Here is a 21,568-nt window from a genome sequence, read left to right on the forward strand (position 1 = left end):
ATTTAACAGGATGGAACATGGTTTCGGCTGAAAAAAGATTGCACTGGCAAATATCAAAGGAATATTTAAAATCATTCATTAGACTAGTTTTGGTGGAGTTCAATTAATCTTCAGATGTTATCATAATGCTTTGTTATTGTCCTATTTCTTATGTTAGCTTTATGTGCAATTTCATAGCTATGTCATTTTATTACATCCAATCTAAATATCTTTAAGTAAATATTGTAAAACATAGTTGTTGTTGTTGTTGCTTTTTATAATAAAATATTAAAACTATATTTTGAACACTGGAGTGAGAGCTAATTCATGGTTTATAAAAATAATTTGTTTACCAAATATGTGAAGATGAAGAATGCAATTTTGTCAGAGCTAAAACCAATTTATGTTTTATTTACTCTGATTTATACTTATTTCCATAATTATAGGAAGCAAGAGGGTGTTTCCTCTTATGAACCTACTGGCTATTTGTTGATCTTTGTGTGGAGAATGTTTAATTTCCTGAATTTTTATTTTTTATTCTGCTGATTGTAGGCCACAAGGAAAGAGATTGAAAAACGCCAAGTCCAGCTTAAGAATATCAGTGATCTAGGAGAGAATTTGAAGACAGTGCTGAAAGGAAAGGAAGGTCTAGTGGAAGATAAACTCAGCCTCCTGAACAGTAATTGGATAGCAGTAACTTCACGTGCTGAGGAATGGTTAAATCTGTTAATGGTAAGAAAAATGTGTTTGTGCCCACAGGAGAAATGATGCCCAGGTGTGGATGCTCATTTTTATAGGATTGCTTTTTCTTGTGCCCCGGAGTATGCTTATCTAATTGACTGACAATCAATCACATTGTTTAGTTGAGTGCATTTTAGATTTGACTGATTAAAGAGAGAGCGCGCTCTGGAATTTTGCTTGTTAGTGTTTCCCATTCTTATCTGCCTGAGTAGTTTCTGGACCATTTTTTGTTTTGTTGTTTTTTTTTTGTTGTTTGTTTGTTTGTTTGTTTGTTTTTAATTTTCCTAGTGTGTGGAAGGCAGGTTCTTCCCAAAGACCTAAAGTACTTGGATATGAATCAAGTAAAAGAAATGGCCATATCAGTTGAATTAAGTATCAGTACTGATAACAACTTTGTGTTTGTCTACATACAACCTGGAAGTCACCACCTGCATATTGATTTAGTCTTCAGAATAGATGTGATGTGTGTGAACTAAATTCATTTCAAAGGCAAATGAATTAGAAGCTCTGTGAGTACTATGCACCTAATGTGCTCAAGAACAATGATGTGGTCCTTCAGAACTGTGTGGTCCTCCTCTGGGCAATTTTGTGGTGCATATTTTGATGGGGATAGTTTGTTAAGGGGCACAGATTAAACCTCATACAAAGTAAATCCCTGAACCGCGTTTAATTTAAATTCAGGAGTCCCAGCAGCTTAGAACTACTGGCAGTCATAAAACTTTATTCTCCCCTTCATGTTGTCCTGAAGAGTTGACAAAAGCAAAGAAGGAGTGTTAACCATACAGTGGCTGAACACTTAAGAAAATCTTGTATGATGTTTCTTTTCCTGATGGAATCAGAATGCAATTTGAAGCCACAGAAACTGAAGTAGTTCTCAGGGATACATTAGACTTAAGATCAGATCTTGGTGTTTTAGAGCTCTACTAGAGACATTATCTTAAGAATGCTTCTGTAACAGATATGCAGTATCACTACAGAGCGTACAAGTGTAAACATCCATTTGTGTCTGCTCCATCTGGAAGACTGAAGCATTTGATTTAGCATGATGTAGGTGCTCAGCTTCAATGTAGAACTGATTATTAGAAATATATATTGGAGTTTACAGATTGCTGTAGTTATGTCATTGGTAAGGTTATGTAGCAGTATTGCAGTTTCTGTCGAGTAATACCTTTAATGACTAAAAGGAACAGCTCAGTAAAATGTTACAGCGGTTGCCACTGTCACACTACTAAAATATCCATATTCTAATAGTGTGCCAATAAGTTCATGTAGCTCACCTATAATTTTGAGGTGGGTGTGCATATATCTCATTCTAGTGATCTCATCAGAAAAGACAAAAGGTCTATAAATAAACAACAACAAAAAAATTTTATTGGAGTATCAACGACAGTAGCTTTTTAAAAAGTAGAATATGAAAGCAGAGAAGCTAGGTGAAATGTGTATATATATAAAACTCACTTTCTTGACTGTGATTTTGCAAGTGAATCCTTGTTTCCATCCTAGTTTCAGTCGACTTAGTAGCTCATCGAAAAGCAAGCCTGATTCTTGGGAAATTTCACCTCCATTAGGCCTGGCTGCCAGCTTCCTGTTCCTCTCAGCAGTCTCACTGAGCTGCAGATGCCTGTTTCTTGCTGTGACTGTATCACCCTCCTGCCTGTCTCTTAGGAAGATTCTGTCTCTTCTAGAATGTCTTTCAAAGAAATAAAGCATATAAAGTGAAAGCAAACACATAAAATAGATTTTGTCCTTCACATAACAAGCAGAGATTATATGAAATAGATTTTGTTTCATAACATATGCATGTTTGCCACAATTGGCATAAATATGGCTATTATTTCAGTTCTGATTACTTTTTTGTATGCAGTATTTACCTTTTTCACATACAGGAATATCAAAAGCACATGGAGGCTTTTGATCAGAAAGTAGCTAATGTCACGACTTGGATGTATCGTGCTGAAATACTGTTGGATGAATCTGATAAGCAAAAGCCCCACCAAAAAGAGGAAACTCTTAAGGTAAAAAAATGTGATTTTCTGGAAAACATTAATTTTATTCTGAAAAGGAATGTGTCAGAACTAGCATATTTTGAAAGTTAGCCAAAATTGATTAACATTATTTTCATTGTGATAAAGCTACCTTCTGGCAGCTTGTATATCACTTAGTAACTTTGTACCACACAGCAAAAGTTAAGTTCCCTACAGGAATAAAACCAGATACAGTACAAGTCTTGGTTACTTTATGGTGAGTAGAACATCTTTTTAAACCTGTGTTTGCTGGAAAATACTACTTAAGCAGAGCAGATTAAACACAAACCCTTTCTCCTGTGTTTTCATTTTTAAATACTTTTCTATTTTTCTTTTATTTTCTGCTATCTATGGTATCTGCATTTGATTTCTCTGTCATATGATTGTTTTAGTCCCATGAACACTGCTTGCATTGACTCCAGTCCAACACCATAAGCAAGAATATTACATGGTGAATAAGCTGTATAATAATGGCTTAGTGCACTGATCTAAAGGTTTTATTTGGCCTCTTGCATCATTTGACTGATTGATGAAAAACTGACATATAAGATAATTGTGACAAAGTATCTATTTAAAATAACTTCTTTGTCAAGGACTTCGAGTTACTATCTATATGGGTTTATATATATATGTATTTACTTTAGTAATCAGTGTGAAATGTTGCATATTATCTGAGAAATAGTTTGCAAATCAAAATCAGAATTTATTGCTGATGCTAACATAGTGATACCATTTACCAAAAAAAATTCCAAGGCAATCAAAATTTCCAAGTAGCACTTACACAGAGCATAAATCAATGGCTCATTGATCTCAGAAGGATTACAGGACAGACTTCTGAAGCAAGATAAACAATTTTGCCACCGTAAAGCACAAAGAACAATTATCTTTGCCATCAATAAAAGTTTACATTTGTATTGCACAATGGCATTTCATAGACATGGTAAAATACTTCCTAATGCCCAGATGCGTTTAAAATTCCTTAATATGTAGCTCCCCTTTTTTGCCTGTGCCCATATTGGCATCTACTGTTATAATTATTACTACAGAAGAAGAAGGTATTGTTTTCTTGTAAAAAATATAGATTTGTATAAAAAAATCACACTGGTGTTCATCTCATCATTTTACCCTCCCTCCACTGAACCTTACTGAACAGTAATGAAAGTAGCAACTATTACCTTGAGTTCTTTAATGCATGAATTATGATCACAAAATCACAGAATGGCTTGAAGTGGAAGGGACCCTAAACACTATCTTGTTCCAGATCCTTGCCACAGGCACCCACTACATCAGGCTGCCCAGGTCCCCATCCAACCTGGCCTTGAGCACATTCAGGGATGTGGCACTTGCATCTCTGGGCAACCTGTGCCAGTGTGTTAACACAATTAGCAACTCTCCTTATCTTTAGTAACATAAAATAATTGATTGTACCCTCAAATATGTTGAGAATTGTATTATGACAGATAACCTGTCTAGAAATGCTATCCACCATTATTTTCCAATAGAAGATCAGAAAACATATATAGATACATTCCTGCTATAAATTTTGAGGAGCGTGAGTAAGAATGTTATCTAATGTATTTATACTGTGTTTGCATGCTCATGCATAATTGTCTGAATTTGCTTTGTGGTTTTGCTCCCTATTCCTTTGCACACTCTCTCTCTCTCTCTTTCTCTCTCTTTGCATTTATTACTAACTTCAAGCCCTGTCTCTTGCTCACGGACTGTAGCGCTTAAAGGCTGAGCTGAATGATATGCATCCAAAGGTGGACTCTGTGCGTGACCAAGCAGTAGACTTGATGACAAACCGTGGTGATCACTGCAGGAAAGTAATAGAGCCTAAACTATCAGAGCTCAACCATCGATTTGCTGCCATATCACAAAGAATTAAGAGTGGAAAGGTAGGAAGACTTGCTGCTGTATGGAGATGCGTACAGAATGGTATCTGTATAAGGTGAACAGTTAAAACTTATCAGTGAACTATAGAGTCTTCAAAAGCTAAGATTTTAAAGGAAAATACATTAAAATCCTAATTTTATTTTATTTTTTTTTAAGTGTCAATGTTTGAGGGGTGTTTGGCATTAAGGGGCTGTTTTCACTACTGCATAAATAGTGATATTCACTAAGTTTATATAAACATATATCTGTTACCTCACTAACACATGTCATTTAGGAAATAATAAGATTTTTAATCTTCTCAAATGACTGTCTATAACCATTTTTTTTGTGTGTGCATTGGTTTGGAGGGGCTAATTTTTATTAAATGTCTTTTCCTATGAGGCCGAGACTCGTCAAGGTTTGATATGCGTGTATTTGTATATGTGTATTTCAACTGTACTTCAGATAATTATCTCTTCAATTAGTTTGAGTACTGAATTGAGTTCAGTTTGAATTAGGGCATTTTTAGCCAAGTTTTGCCAAGTCCACTTCTGATGTGGAATGAGGGAGGACATAAACCACTTCTTTTCTCCATTGGTTTTGCTACCTTTATTGAAGAATAGTTTTGCAGATTAAAGCAGGCAGCCATGTAGGTTGTGTAGCAGGAATGTATGGATCCTGGTCCTATATATTTGTGATAGCTAGTGTAATAGCATGTGAAATCAATGCACAGAGGATCAGTGGCAGAGAAGGAAATAAGCCTAATAAATGCATAAGCAAGGTTGCATGGTTTCCATGTACTGTTTAGGGCTTCCACAGGGCTCAGTGCCCTCTGTAATCAGCACATTCTTTGTACATATTTGAGTTGATTTAGTGTTCATTTGTGGAACAGAGTATATCCTATTGGGGGGAAAGAAAAAAAAACAATGATAGAAACTGTGAAGCAATCTGAAATAACTGGGTCAATATCTGCTTGAATACAAGAGAGGAAGTTAAAGGGACTTCCAGGAAAGTTGAGGAGAAAGCCAGGGTATGGTTTGGGTTTTCTTTTCTTCAGTATATTACTTAATTGCACACTTATAAACTGCAAAGATGAACAGTGGCATGTAATTGACATTGTTGAATTAAAAATGAATCATATTAACCTTGAAGGCAAGAATTGTGCAAAGAAGGATATGTGTGAATACTTTAGAAAGCTGTTTTTTATGGCCTCTCACTTTGAGAAGTATTGTTATTTTGACTTTTTTTTTCAGGAAATATTAGTCCTTCTTGAAAATCAAGTATTCTCTCATAGCTTGTATACGGGCAAATAAACTGCTGGATTGTTTAAAACTAATGCTCTATTTGGCTGAGAGATTTTAAGATTACTTGTTTTCTAATACAAGCAACTTTCAACAATTGTCTGACTGTATCATTTCATCTTTGCTGCCTAAAATGAACTTTAACTGGGTGATTTCTAAATCATTTTGCTCTTCAAGGGTGCAAGTACCTTCTCTAACTGAGTGCAGAATCATTGACATTATTTCTTTGAGCAATGTAGCATTTCTTACTGCACAACAATAAACAAGACATGTTTTTTCCAAAGCTGCTGTCTTTTCTAGGTAGTTTTGACATAGATATTGAGGAATATTGATACTGTGCTATTGTGGAGGATAGACACTAGCCAGCAGCATCTAAGCACCCACACAGCAACTCACTCAGACCTCATCCCCTCAGTGAGATAGAGGATAAGAACAGGAAAAGTGAAACTGAGAAAACTTGCAGGTTGATAAACAGACAATTTCATAGGTAAGAGGAAAAAAGCAAGTAACACAAAGACTCACTACGTCCCCTAAGCACACTGATGCTCAGCCTATTTCTCATCAGTGGATACTTTGAAAGTTGTACCCCACTTCTTCCTCTCCCTTACGTTTTGTTTTTTGTTTTGTTTTGTTTTGTTTTGTTTTGTTTTTGTTGTTGTTTTGGTTTTGCTTCTGTGTTTTTCTGTTTGTTTCTTACTTTGATTTTCTGGAACAAATCATTATATGATATGTTATCCCGTCGGCCAGTTCAGGTCGTCTGTCCCCTCCCAGCTTTCCCAACCCCCAGCCTACTCATTGTGGTGGGGTACTTTTTTCCTGTGACCTAGGATGATTATGTTAGGGATTTTGTTTTGTTTTGTTTTATTTTCCTGGCAGCCGTCAGTAGTATTTCAGCAGTTGCAATGTGCTTCTACTCAGTACAGAAGGACAAACTGTAGACAGAGGATATGTAGGAACGACTTTGTGTGTAACATTTCTATTCTGAATACTGCAGTATGGAGCTTCTTCTGAGTTTTGCCATACTCTTCCACAATGTTGTAAGATGAAATGTTGTAATTATGCATCCTTTGATGAAGTGATCTAAATGATGTAGCTGCCAGTGGATGATTTTTCATGGGTTAATTGTTTGTATTGTATGCTGTGGGCTCACTCGAAGGGTAAAAAGACTTGTCAAGAAAAAAATATCTGTCTTCAGAATATAACCTACAAATGTCTTCAACATGTCAACATTCTCACTCAGATTTTATCTCAGTTATGATTGTACAGAAAAAAAATGATGTGGAATGGCAGCATCTCACTATGCTTTTTACTACATATACCTAACAAAATGAGAGCAGTAACTACAGCATATTGTTTTAACTACAGGTGAGAATTTAGGGAACCTTCTCCAGTACTCTGGAAAATCGACAACTAGAGTATGATTGATGAAGGTTATCTGTAGTACTGCCTGTGAAAAAGAGGCAAAAGCTTGCTGTACTATTGCTGACTTTCTGTATTCATTCGTATAAAGGATTAAATTGTGTGCCTTGGTTTGTCCACATCCATAGAAGTGGATTCCTACTTCCCTTATTCACGATTTCAGATTTATGGGCTGATAAATTATTAAGAGAGAATATACTTCATGTCTTTTTTGTTTACTTATATTTAGGTAAAATTATACACTCTGCAATTACACTGAAAAATCAATTCAAGAGGCTAAGCTTTTATAAATTGTGTGCAGTCAATTCTTGCCTGTTTTCAAATTATTTTTTAAAATAATAATGATTATCTGTACATCAGTGAAGTAAGTAAGAAATAGAAAATAATTTCAATGAATAATTAATAGTTGTAGTCTGAAATAACGAAATGAAGCTGTAAGTATGTCATAGTGTACTGAGATTTAAAATTTTCAAGTGTTTTTTTGAACTTTATTCAATTACTAGAATTTCAGTGAGTATTTTTCCTTCCATTATCAAAAAAAGATAATGTTGTTTTGGTTTTAATATCTGTCAACAAGTAGTGATTATATATTCCAGTTTTATTAGTTGATTTCTCTTTTATTGATATTTAAGTACTTTTGAATATATCCTTCAGATCATTTGAGTATAGATTACTTAGTATTTTGCTATTATTTCTGCCTTAGTTGAAGTAGTTGCTAGGTAAGAAGCTGAGCTTTTTGATGAAAATTTGTGAACACAGTATGTTTCCTTATGAATATCATCCATTATTATATTTCCATTAGTGTGTACAAGCATACAAAGTCTTTGTCATGAAAATGATCAACCAGATACAATTAAAATATTTTTACTGTAAATCTCCCAATTTATCTGTGGAACAACTGATAAAGTTTTACACATCTTCTGAGTGTTAGTTGATGTCTAGCCTCTTTTGTTTGACTGAATAGCTTTGATTATTAACATCTTGATTACAAACATATGCTTTATAATAAAGACCAATTGTGCTGTAGAGAAATGTACAAGGGAAGTGACAAAAATATAATGTACTTAGGCCTTTAGTAAGTAGACAGAAGTACATCCAGGAGATTCTAGGTCATTAAGAGAAGACCAGGTCAGAGATCACTTCGTGAGACTGAATGTGTGCAAGTCTATGGGGCTTGATGACATGCATTCTAGGGTCCTGAAGGAACTGGCTGATATGACTGCCAAGTCACTCGCCATCATATTTGAAAAGTCATGGCTGTCAGGTGAAGTCCCTGGTCACTGGAAAAGGAAAACATTACTTCCATTTTTAAGAAAAGAAGAGAAGAAGACCTGGAAAACTACAGGTCGGTGAGCCTCCCCTCTGTGCCTAGAAAGTTCATGGAGCAGATCCTCCTGGAGGTTGAGTTACGGCATGTGAAAGACAAGAAGGTGATCAGGGACAGCCAGCATGGCTTCGCCAAGGGCTGATCGTGCCTGACCAATCTGTTGGCCTTCTATGATGGAGTGACAACATCTGTGGACAAAAGAAGGGCAACTGATGATGTCTGCCTAGATGTGGTCCTGCACCCCATCCTTATCTCTAAACTGGAGAGATTTGCAGGCTGATCTGTTGGATAAGAAAGAATTGGCTGGATGGTCACAGCCAGGGGGTTATGATTAACAAATCTATGTCCAGGTGAAGACCAGTCACAAGTAGTGTCTCCCAGGGGTCACTCTTGGGACTGGTGCTCTTCAGCATACTTACCAATGACATAGACAGAGGGATCGAGTGTACTGTCAGCAAGTTTACTCATGACACTAATCTGAGTGGTGTAGTCAATATGACAGAAAGAAGGGACGTCATCCAGAGTGAACTGGACAAGATTGAAAACTGGGCCCACATGAACTGAATGAAGTTTAACACGGCCAAATGCAAAGTGTTACACTTGGATCAGTGCAATCCTTATACGTCTACAGACTCATCAAGAGCAGCCCTGTGGAGAAGGACATAAGGGTCGTGGTGGACAAAAAGCTGGACGTGATCTAGCAGTGTACTTTTTGTAGCCCAGATGGCCAACGGTATCCTGGGCTGCATCAAGAGAGGTGGCAGCAGGGAAAGAGAGTCCCTCTCTGCTTTGCCTTCTTTAGACTTCAGCTGGAGTGCTTTCTTAAAACAAGGTTTTGTTTACTTTTTTTAGTATGTTACATAGTATCATTAAGTGGATATCTTATACTAAGTTTAACTGTTTTTTTTTTTTAAGATGGATACTATGTAATCAATCTGGTATTTTTTGCTGTTCTTTTTGACAGAACAATGGTTTCAAAACACTGAGACAAATTATCCTGAAATTGTTCTCAATTGGTTATTCATCTAAATGGATTGCTTGTTGCTATACTATTTCTGAGTATTATCTAAACTTAATTTTTTAGATGCTGTTTATCTGAGCCTATTCTTGTGCACAAATGTGAAAATATACATATATATATATTAATCTTAATTCGCCACAGAATTCTTATATTTCTTACATGAGAACTTACATGAGTATTCTTAAATACCAATGTTTATTTGTGTATGTGCGTAGTTGGAGTTGCATGGTGATAATTTTTTCATCTTATGGAAAATCTACTAATGTTTTAGTAATAGGAAGTGGAACAGATGCCTGTTCTTATTTATGCTTCTAATAAGACTATTAAATATGTAATTTAAATAAATTATATCTGTATTTTTCCTATTCTAGCCCTTCATTCCTTTGAAGGAATTGGAGCAATTTGACTTCGATATACAAAAATTGCTTGAACCACTGGAGGTTGAAATTCAGCAGGGGGTGAATCTGAAAGAGGAGGACTTCAATAAAGATATGGTAATTTGGTTGAAATGGAAGTTTGAGTGGAGTAGATAGAAAGATGAAAAAGTCCTGAGTGAAAATGAGAAACTACCTTATTTGTCTTAAGATCTTTAGATATGACTTGAACAAAATTTTACTGTGCTAATATATTATAAATTCAAAGGTTCCAAATTAGCATACACGTTCAGAAGACGTGTAAAGAAGGCATTCACTAAAGACAAATAACACACAGAGATTAGTTATTAACATATATGGTCATACCTTATATTGTGAATAATATGTGTGACTGTGATAAGTTTTATTACTTATGTTTCCTATTTGTTAATAGTAAAACAATATATGTGTATTAAAACAAAAACAAAATGTCACAAACAAAATACTGCTGTGAATTCTTCAATACAATTTTCAGAGGCATGACATGTCTTAGATAGCCAATCATCTTTAGGATCCTCACTTTGTGAATCCTCAGCAAGATCAGATATATATTTCTTTATTAGCAATATAAATAAATAATATTGTATTTCCTTTCAAGGTATTATTCAAAGATAGATCTTTCATATCAATGCTAAAATGAAATATTTTTTAATTTTTTTTTTTTAATGCAGGAAAAACATTAACAATTTGAGGTGGTATTTACTCAAGTGGTAAATAATAAGTGAATTAAGTTTTATTGGGTAATGTTCCAATGCTTGAGCATATTTTTTCTGTTTATATACATAGAATGTTTAATGTTGTTTCAAAAATGGTCTTGAAATCTGTAGGAATAGATTCACCTTATGTATCAAGAGTGCATAGTGATACCATTTTCAATGCTAGAATAGCTGTTTTATATTGTGATGATACTATTATGTGAAATACTTAGGAATCACATTGTCTCTAGCATACTGACAATTTCAATGACTGAAACTTTTGTAGAGTATTTCAGATTACACTTTTCTGTTTTAAAGTTAGAAATATTTTATCCTTTTGCCTTTACCATTTTCATCCTCTTATCCTGGATGTTCTGTAAAGACTAGTATCAAACATCTGTAGCTTTTCATTTGCTGTTTTACTCGTACCTTTCAAGTGATATAGAAAGTAAGTGAAAGCTATTGTGTCTTCAGAACAGAACTGCAAGTAGCTTTTAGATCTTTAGCATAGGAAGTATAGGTTTATATGTCGAAAACTCCTAGTACTTAGGTAGTAGTTAAATTAAATGCCCATTTTACCTGTTATTATTTTAAATCAGAGTGAAGATGATGAGAGCACAGTGAAAGAATTGCTGCAAAGGGGCGACACGCTTCAGAAAAGAATCACAGATGAGAGACAACGGGAGGAAATAAAGATAAAACAGCAGCTGTTGCAGTCTAAACATAATGCTCTCAAGGTATAGGAGCTACCATTATAAGCACATACAAATAAAACAGATTTTTCTTCATTTCAGGGCAATGTTCTGTAAAGTTAAATGAATCCTCATTACTATTTAGAGATAAGTCATTTGAAACTATTCAACTGTAAGCATGTAATTGCTTGTACGCTTTTCTTGAGGCTTTGGAAAAGGCATATTATGCATTGTTTTGTCACAGTTTTGTTACAACCAGGTGATTGCCAATTGGACAGTAAACTCTTATTTGATTATATTACCTTTTTTAAATATGTTTTGCACTTTTTATGTTTCTCCACCAGAATTCCAGACCTTAGCTACAATACAGCCTCACAAACTTAGATTCTGCATGGTAGAACACTTCTGTTGTAATTAATAATTTGGTTTATACTTCACTAAAAAAAATAGCATGCTGATCTCTTTCAGCAGGAAACATGACACTTCCCTCTTTAAAATACTGGTGGAGTAGCCTATAATCTATATCAGTATATCTATATCAGTATATCAGTGACCTAGCAGCTAAGAAGCTGAAAACCAAAGTCATACATCTAAATTCTCTGCTGAGAGACTTATTTGAGGATGTCAACTTCCTGGAGAAAAATAAAATGTGGAAAAGAATAATTTTGTAGTTGAAAGATCACCTTTGGTCACTTAAGAGGCATAGACTATGGCAGTTGTAGCTGAAATTTTTATCTTTCATCAGGAGGAATTTTTCTTGAAAATTTTTGTTTAGTTCTTCTTGACACTAGGAACACATTTTTACATGTGTTCACGCATGTTTACATTTAATTATTACTTATTTTTGAGCATCATCTTTTGTTTCCTATGGATTTCATTCTAATTTTTACAATTTAGCTGTGTGAATGCAGTAAAATAATAGCTGTTGTCATTTTGTTCACATTATGAAGTAACTTGAAATCTGCTAGGTTTGTCTTGGATTTTTTCAAGTTAAACAGAACTAATTCAAATTTTCTGTGGAGGAGAAGACTCTTCTTAGAGCTATACTATTGGCCAGATTTTTACTGGTTGTTTTCCTCTTGAGTTATTCAGTTGAGCATTCAACTTTGTCAAATAAAATTTTCAAGAAAGGTTGAAGCAAATTTGTTTACGTATTTTTTATATAAATTATGTAAGTTTTTCTAAAGTTGCTTCTTAGTAAGATGCTATTAGAGTGAAAGTATTTTCTGAACTCTTCATGAGTGAAGCTAAGCACTTAAGGTATATTTAATAATACTTTCAAGAAAGTTGTGTTTTTAATGTCCTGTTCAATAGAAGTTTTAATGCTTTTATAACTCTGAGTCATAAACACATTTGGTATGTAATGGTCTATAATACATTTTTGCACTGAAATTATTTTCTTTTGAATAGCTACAAAATTCTCACATAGGCTAGAATTTCACAATTTATCACAAAACACAGGAAGCCCACTTACACCTAGCTACTAACTGGGCTGTGTTTCCTTCTATCCAGTAAGTATTCTAAGGAGAATTGTTTTATATTAAAAGTATTGATATTTTTGTAGGAGTCTTAACTTCTCTGAATATTGCTGACTGGCTCACCGGTTTATTCATGTACCTTTAGCATAAACATTTACCTGTCAAACTGATGAAAATACCCTGTGTTTAGATACTTCCACATTTGATTTAAATATCATCATTTAATTAAAAATAGCGGACCTGTGTACTTTTCCTTTTTTTTCCTTCAGTGTACACAAATGCCAATTCATATTTTATAAGTCTTTCATTCATATTCTAATCATATCTGCACTGTGAACAGGACTTGAGGTCTCAAAGAAGAAAAAAGGCTTTAGAGATTTCTCATCAATGGTATCAGTACAAGAGACAGGCTGATGACCTAATGACGTGGCTGGATGACATTGAGAAAAAGTTAGCCAGTCTACCAGACCACAAAGATGAGCAGAAGCTAAAGGTAATGTTTTTTTGGGATGGCAATGATAGATCATTTTGAGATATAAATTTATTTATTTAAAAGATGGAAATGAAATGAGTATTTCAATAGATGTAAAATATTATTATTTCAATAGATTATTTCTGATATATAATAAAACAAATGCTAACAATCTGTATTAAAATTGGTATTTCTTTGTTGTACTATCTCTTGTATTCTTTTGTTACAATAATTGTTACATAAATTATTTGAAAAACTTCAAATAAATTTTTTTGTCAATGTGGAGTGTGCAATGTATTAAGAAGCATCAAATGTTTTTTAGTAAAAATTGTAATTGATTTTATGTATCTTTGTTCCAGATGAACTAATGACTTACCGATATATGGATGACCTCTATCTCATGTTAGCACATTCATTTTCATCTGAACATTCATATGTCATTGTCAAAATCTGTAGATTTATTTACATATTGTCAAAGGTTTTCCTAGTTTTTTTTTGCCTCGTCTTTCTTTGCTTCATTCTCTGTTGAGTTTCCCACAGAGTAAAACAGGAATTAAGCGCTGTATTGAAGATTCAGATAATATATTTGTAAACTGTCCAAACATTATTTGTCATGAATATGCTGACCCTTATCGATTAAAAAAATAATAATAATCTACAGCTGCCCATTACAATGTACTAGCAAGAATCAAAATGTGAAACCCGTTGGCCTTTGCTAACTAATTCTCAGTTTGTACTAGATTCTAAAATATCTACAGTCAATCTTCAAGAAGATTTCTTAATCTCAGTTATTTTTGTTGTGTTTGCCTCTAAGATAAGAAATAGCTGAACATTTTAACTGTAACAATAAAATTGAAATGGAAGTTCTGACAGAAATATTTTGCTAATTCTAAGTTGATTGATCTAGTTAGCTAACTGTCCTGGGCCCTGTATTGGTTTTGCTCACTAGGAGATTGGTGGAGAGTTGGAGAAGAAGAAGGAAGATCTGAATGCGGTGAACAGGCAGGCTGAACGCCTGTCTAAGGATGGGGCTGCAAAAGCAGTGGAGCCAACCCTGGTACAGCTCAGCAAGCGCTGGCAAGATTTTGAGAGCAAATTTGCTCAGTTTCGAAGACTCAACTATGCACAAATTGTGAGTTGTTATTGGCAAACCCATATGTTTGCAACTGCTACTGCTAATAGAATCCTACTAACACTGAGAGCATCAGGGTCAGTGTTAACTCTTCAGATATTAATAAGAAAAACCCTATTGTTTGCAAGTGGGAAAGTATTTATATTCTAATACAATAATTCTCTGTTTTGATCTTAAAATTGCCCTTCAGTTAAATCAGCCAATTAACGAAAACTCAGGAATGAAAAGCTCATGTTTATTTCTGTTGCTTCATTATTTTTCCATAACATTTGCCAGTTAAAAATGTCAGTTTGCCATGCATGCATTTTGTTCAGTAAATGTGTATATCCAAAAAAGTGTTATTTTCAAACTACCCATTCCATGCCAATTTCAGTTGTTTTATTTGTCCATAATACATCTTTATACCTACTTTAGAAAGAGATTAAATGTTTTCTTCTTGCACTTTTATACATAGCCTCTTCTTCAAATGCTTGAAATCTCAAAGGAGTTTTTTGCAAGAAACTGTAATTTTAAATTGAACAAGAGGTGAAAATTGTTTTCTAAGCTAACTTAATGTCTTCTTATTTTGAAGGGTTTAATATAAAATATTATTATATTCTTAATGGTTTATAGATGCTGCAGTAACTGGATAAATAAACAGAAGTGAACTGTCATTATTCCAGGTTTATGATCAAAATAGTATTGCAGAAGTTAGCCATATTGATAGTTGTGAAATAACTGCTTTTGCACTCATACGGCAGTTTTTGGTTGTCATTCCTCTTACTGTGTTTATTGGCTTTTGAACTTCAGATTTTATGGGATTAAAGAGAAGATTGACACCTGTTTGTTGTTAGGAAATTGTTATATTCATTACATTGTGCTCTTCTGTAGTCTTAAAAATGGTAGTGGAAAAGGAAATACATTCTTTTAATGCACTAAGTTAATGTAATTAACCTGTTTTATTTTGAACTCTCTGACTATTAAGTTACATAATGTATATATAAAAACAATAATTGGGATAGCTATGCTATTAATGGAAACAATCAGAGAATCATTAATTTTGGTTTGTATGTTATTAAATCTTGTTCCATCTGATTACTCTTTTCAGGTTACTATGGTTTATATTAAACTTAATGGACAGAGTCAGTTGCAAACCATTTATTTATATTGGCATGGAGCTAGAACAGGCTTCACTTTGTTTTGTAAATAAGGTTTTTTAAAATGAATATATTTGTTCTTTTGATATGAAAGAAACAAGGATCTGCCATTTATATTAAACATACTCACCCAGTACCTACTATGATAGAGGGCAAGTATATCCATTATAAAATTTTACCAGCAAATCATATTTTTCTTTAAATTATGTAATGTAGACAGATTGGTATATGTGTTTTTGAATTGGTCAATTAAATATAGCCACTGACTTTTTAAACATGCAACCATTACATGTGCTCTTATTGTTAAAATAAATTATTTCTACAGTATATTTATATTTTTGTAATGGTTAAAAGTTTTAAATATTCTTCAATGTCTCAAGCAAATTTAGTTAATGAAATATACGTGTGCAGGTTAATTACGTTGTACTTTTCATTTCTCATGAAAAATACCATTCTCTACTGACAATGACCACTGTGGTATTTATGTGAAATGTGTTAGATGTTCTACAGAAGCTACTGAAGCTGACGAGAAGTATAATGTTTTCACAGTCACGTCAGAATGAGGAGGAGTACAAAACACCTCATTACTATTTTAGTTAGTATTTTAGTTTTCCCAAATCATTGAAACAAAGTTAATTTCCCAACTTCCTTTATTTCGTCATTGTTGTTCTTTCTTTTAATACAGCATAAGTTCCTACCTCACAGGGATGTTGTGAGGGGTTAGTTAATTGTTCAAGATTTGAGAATACAGAAGAAAAATGAAAACTTGAACTATTCACTTGAACACATGCATATACCAGCAAAAAATGCTTTCTGTTACCCACCAACTGAATAAAAACATACAATAAAACTACAAAATTGAATTTATTTTTATAGCAAAAGAAGTAGAAAATTTCTGCATTTTTCATTTGCAATTAATGATGTATACAATTACAGACATATATGAGAGTTGAACATTATTGTTAAAAGGCAATGAGATTTTAACTGTACTGTATATCTTGCAATTCATTATGATTAATTGAATAAACATAGCAAGATGCTGCTGTGGCTTGATGACAGAATTGCATTTCTTACTTTATTAGAGCTGATATAATTCTGATATCAAAGTATGAAATCAGAATGATTATGTTCCCCCTTATTTACTTTTCCACAATTTGGGGGTGAGGGTGGGGTCGAGGCGGGGGGGGGAGGGGCGGGTGAAGATCTGCCAAAAGGATGCATAAACATAAGAATCGAGTATCTTTGTCATGGTAGATTCTCATAAAGTTATGATTCTCCAAAGATGCTTAGTAGGTAGTATCCACCAACAATCTGAAAAATAAGTGTGTGTCACCAGTTCTGTCAATAAGTATGGTGTAGCTGAAAGCATAGGCTTAAAAAGGTGAAGCATAACTATTTTCCACTACACAAAAAGCCAAATGACCTTGGAAATTACCAGAGTTCATATTATCTTAAGAGTATTTTTAGGATAGGAGGAATACTTTTTCTTCAATTCAGTAACAGCTGTCAAAATTATATACCTACTTGTATATATACTGGCAAAGAAAGTAGACTTGCATAAATGATATGAGTAATTTTATTGGTGACATAAATAAAAATTCCATTGGAACTAATGATCATTTTACTTCTGATATATTTTGACTTGGATTTTTTTCTGTACTGGGAAAAATATCAAGTTGATCAAAAGATTAACATCAGGAGAAAGTCCTTTTCGTACCACTTAAACCATGTGGTGAACAAGAGTGAATAAGGTAAATAACTGTGTAAAATATGCATTTTTTTCTACGAGGTAAGTGGTTTAGACAGAGTAGTTCAAAGCAATTAGCTGTGATATAAGTCAAATACCAGTATTCTTAGTACTTCCTATGAAAAAAAGTACCATAAGCCTCATTTTCAATATAAATTACCTTATTCTGTTAAAGATTCTATGAAGCATTCAGAAGTTCAAACTAATTGTCTCCTAATTGGGTACTTGTTCCAGGTGAGGGAGTATGTGATCAGCTTCTGGTACCTGATTAAGGACTGATCAAATTTATTTTACATCTGAAATTCAAGAGTTGGTTTAAATTCACCCTTCTAAGGACATCTTCCAGTTTTCAGTTAGTATTTCCCTATTGAGCTCCATTAATTTTGCTTAATGAAATCTAAACTTATTTTTACTGATAAATTACGTTTACCTACAAAAATATTTTCTAAAATGTAAAATCAAACAGTAACGGAAACAGAATGTGTCACTGCTAGATAAACACAAGTCTTGTGTTCTAATTATGTACCTGCTAATACTTTGATACTCTTTTGCTATCATTGTTTTAGATCATTATTTTCCATGGTTGTCAGAACCAGAAGCACTGGAATAAAATGAGTATTTCTTCTTTTTTTTTTTAGTAAATAAACTAATAGTGGTTGCCAAAAGTTGAGATAAGCTAATTCATCTTTATTGTCATGAGGAGTAGGGGAGAGGATAAAATGGTGAAAGAAAAGGCATTAGGAAAGCAAAACAGGAAAATACTTACTGGACAAGAAGAGAACTGTGTAAAAATGGATTGGAATACAGAATCTGTTTAACCTGTGTGTGTTGAGTCTTTCAAGGACAGGACAGAAGTGATTCAGTGATACCATGTAACTTCTGTATTAACAGAGGCAGCTGTTTAACTGAGGCAGCTTTATACAGTACAGCCAAATGCAGACCTCTTTTGGCTGTGACTGTAGAGGAGTGAGAATGAATGAGAATCTTTGGGAAGAAAATCACAACTGAGTGTTTACATCAGCTTTTTAGCATCCATCAATCAGGAAATCTGTTAACATTACTATTAGAAAAATCATTCAGAATCATTTAATTCTATTTCAAATACTTCTAGTTTTATGTCTCTTCTAGGATTCTGGCAAGAAAGGCCAGGATAGGCACTGGATGTAGCTGAAGAGGAGCTGGTATTAAAGATGCATTTTAAAATGCACTTTGCCTTCTCTATTTCTAATAGATAGACTGATGTGATAATGTGATGTGAAAATTTAAGGGAAGGCCATTGATCCTTCTTCTGTAAGATGTGAAACCATCTTATACAGTACTTTAAGTTCTTCTACAGTGTGTTTTTCTTGTCTTTTATTTGCTTATTAATTCTGTTCAGTATTTTCATGGCAAATCCACAATATTTTATTAGAGCGAATTTTAAAACAAACTTCCTTTCAGATGACCGAACTTCACAGAAAACATTTTTTTTCTACCTTTTTTTCATAATCTCTTATGGTCTTTAATGAAGCAATCTGAATTACATTCCCTAGTTTGAAAGCGAAGTTCAACACCTTTAACTTATTGCATGGGAATGAATAGCCTTGTTGCAAATAGGACTGTCTTAGGATGTTGTCTTAAATTATATGAAGTGGTTACTGTAATATAGTCTAAAACATGGCACAGGATTTCTTACTGTTCTCAGTATGGTAAGGGTAGTAACAAGACTAGCATCCTTTGGTTAAGGCAACCCGTGACAACCAATTTGTCTCTCCATTCAGTTTTATTTGGCCAAAACTTCATTATCCTGATATAGTATTTTCTTCCTAATAATTGCCTAGCTACTGGGGAAACAAACCAGCTAATTGCCATCTTAATTTCACTGATATATCATAATTTATCAACAGAGTAAATTATGTAAATAAATAGATACTAAATAAGTCATACTGTGATGTTAAATAAGAGGAAAGACCTGCTGCAGAGTGATCTGGCCCTAAGTGACAGTAGCTTTTGAAGACATGATCATCATCTTCTGTCAAGAATTAAGGATGACGTTTTCATTTAATTTTGTTGTTGTTTCATGGATACTTCTGAATATATTCACAAAGGTGCCCATAGAAGTGAATTTTTATATGTACAGTGTGATTGCTGAATAGCTATGTAGGTATATTTAGTTAGTGCTGGATTTACAGTAATTTCTTGCCTGCTATTTAAAAAAATCAGAGCAACAAAATCAGCCTAAAAAACAAATCCTATCATTATTCTGCATGATCACATCTGTATAAATGTAGATTACCTTCGAAAGATGACACTGTTTGAGGTTTAAAACCTTGCTCTTTGGAGCTGTTAGCATTAAACAGTACAGTGATACTTCAGTGTAGGGTTTTTTGTTGTTTTTTTTTTTTTGTTGTTATTTTCTAAATTACTTCAACAAACAGCTAACACATAGTTGGCTTAAATATCTTCAAAATTAATATTACAATTAAACAGTCAATTTCAAAATGAAGTAGTCAATTTAGATCTCAAGTGGATTGTATTTTAACATATCTGTGCTATATTTAACATCAGTTGTTTTCTTGGTGGTCAGTCAGTAGAGTAAGAGATTAAATTCACAGCAGCCCTAAGGCTTCATGCTGTGTGATCAGGGTGCTTCTGCCGTCTTAATAAATCACCCTCTAAGTGAGCTAATGTTGACCAAAGTCTTTTCATAGGAGGGCTGCCATCCAACACAGCATACAGAAACTTAGTCTGTCACTGTGTGCTTCTCTATAACTTACACAGTTTTGAAATTCTATTTTGAGTTAAAAGAATTTGAAATTCATTCCATTCTTTAGGATAGTTACTGTTATGTTAGAGAGTTTGATTTTTTTTAATGCTGGTTTTAACAGGATGCACAGATGCTCACAATTGCATATCGTGGTTACAAGGATATATGACTGTATAAAAGAATTTAATCTTCTAGAGTGTAAATTAAATACTTCCTTAAGTATGTAATTTCCTTGATAATATATGCACTTTTGCAGCTGTGAAAAATATTACTAGGCAAATGCAAGAAATGGCTAACAGCTCTGTGGCCATATTTAGACGATAGGTAAAGTATAAAACTTTAAAACATCGTGTTTGCTGGAGGGTGAGACACATAATTCAAAATGTGTTTTCAAGGTAATCCCATAAAACATTCTAAATACGTATCTTCAATATCTATTTTAAAGCCAAAGATGTATATTATACAGTCTTCAGATTTATTTTCTTTCATTCCAAAATGTAATATGAATACATAAGCATTTACTTGTTTACAGATTTCAATTAGTAAGATACTGACTTCTGTGGACAGAAGTATGCATGAAAGGGGTAGGGATTATAAAATTCTTTTACCATGACATGTAATTTTGCTTGTCAGTTTTGAACTACTGCAATTACTGGATTAAGATAATCCATCTTTTATCAGAAGTAATTAATATACATGCATAATTTATTTATAGTGAGATGTTTTCTAAGTCCTAACAGTTCAAATTAATTTATTAGGGGATAGTAATATTAGATTTTGTCTCTCTTCACGAGTAGTCATGTTACAGATATGACATAAGATACACAGTGCTCCATTTTCTTGTATATTCTAAAAGAGCTGGTTTATGTCATACAGAATAAAATGTATTTATAGTCTCATGTCCTAGTTCCATCACATTTGAAATTAATTTACTTAGTGAATGGATACTAATGAAAGTTTTCAGGATTAAAAATCAAAACCGGGACTGCACTCAGAATATGCTAGAATTTCCTGTTTGTGCTGGTCCTGAGTCTCTTCTTTGTGTACATGATAGGAGGTCTTTAGTAAAAAGCAGTGGGTAAGTTTTCAAATAGGCTACATCTGAGTTCAGCATGCAGCAATACATCAGCCTCCTCAGCCTGAAGCGAGTCCAGATCATGACATAGTTATCTAAGCCAAAATAAAATAAAACCCCTGCTAAGCGGCTGGACAAGGAAAAGGGATTGCAAAAACCATTTACCTCTTCATCCAGGGTATTTTACATCTCGTACGCTCTGAAGGCCTGAGGGGGTGTGGAATCCTAAGGATTCGCTGTAGCATCAGAATGCCTTGATGTAGTTTTCAAGTTATATATATTTGTGTCCTTTAAA

At 33.7% G+C, this 21,568-nt stretch overlaps 1 protein-coding gene across 1 annotated transcript in view; it reads left to right on the top strand.

Annotated features, from left to right (window-relative positions):
* The window catches only part of DMD (dystrophin), a 1,000,055-nt gene that overhangs the window by 378,517 nt on the left and 599,970 nt on the right, over positions 1 to 21,568 (top strand). The window contains 7 exon segments of the mRNA XM_031557153.1: positions 532 to 711; positions 2,607 to 2,735; positions 4,472 to 4,642; positions 10,059 to 10,181; positions 11,395 to 11,532; positions 13,306 to 13,458; positions 14,387 to 14,569. Of these exon segments, the coding sequence (XP_031413013.1) occupies positions 532 to 711; positions 2,607 to 2,735; positions 4,472 to 4,642; positions 10,059 to 10,181; positions 11,395 to 11,532; positions 13,306 to 13,458; positions 14,387 to 14,569 (1,077 nt within the window).

The sequence above is a fragment of the Meleagris gallopavo genome, chromosome 1, assembly GCF_000146605.3.
Source record: "Meleagris gallopavo isolate NT-WF06-2002-E0010 breed Aviagen turkey brand Nicholas breeding stock chromosome 1, Turkey_5.1, whole genome shotgun sequence".
Taxonomy (NCBI): domain Eukaryota; kingdom Metazoa; phylum Chordata; class Aves; order Galliformes; family Phasianidae; genus Meleagris; species Meleagris gallopavo.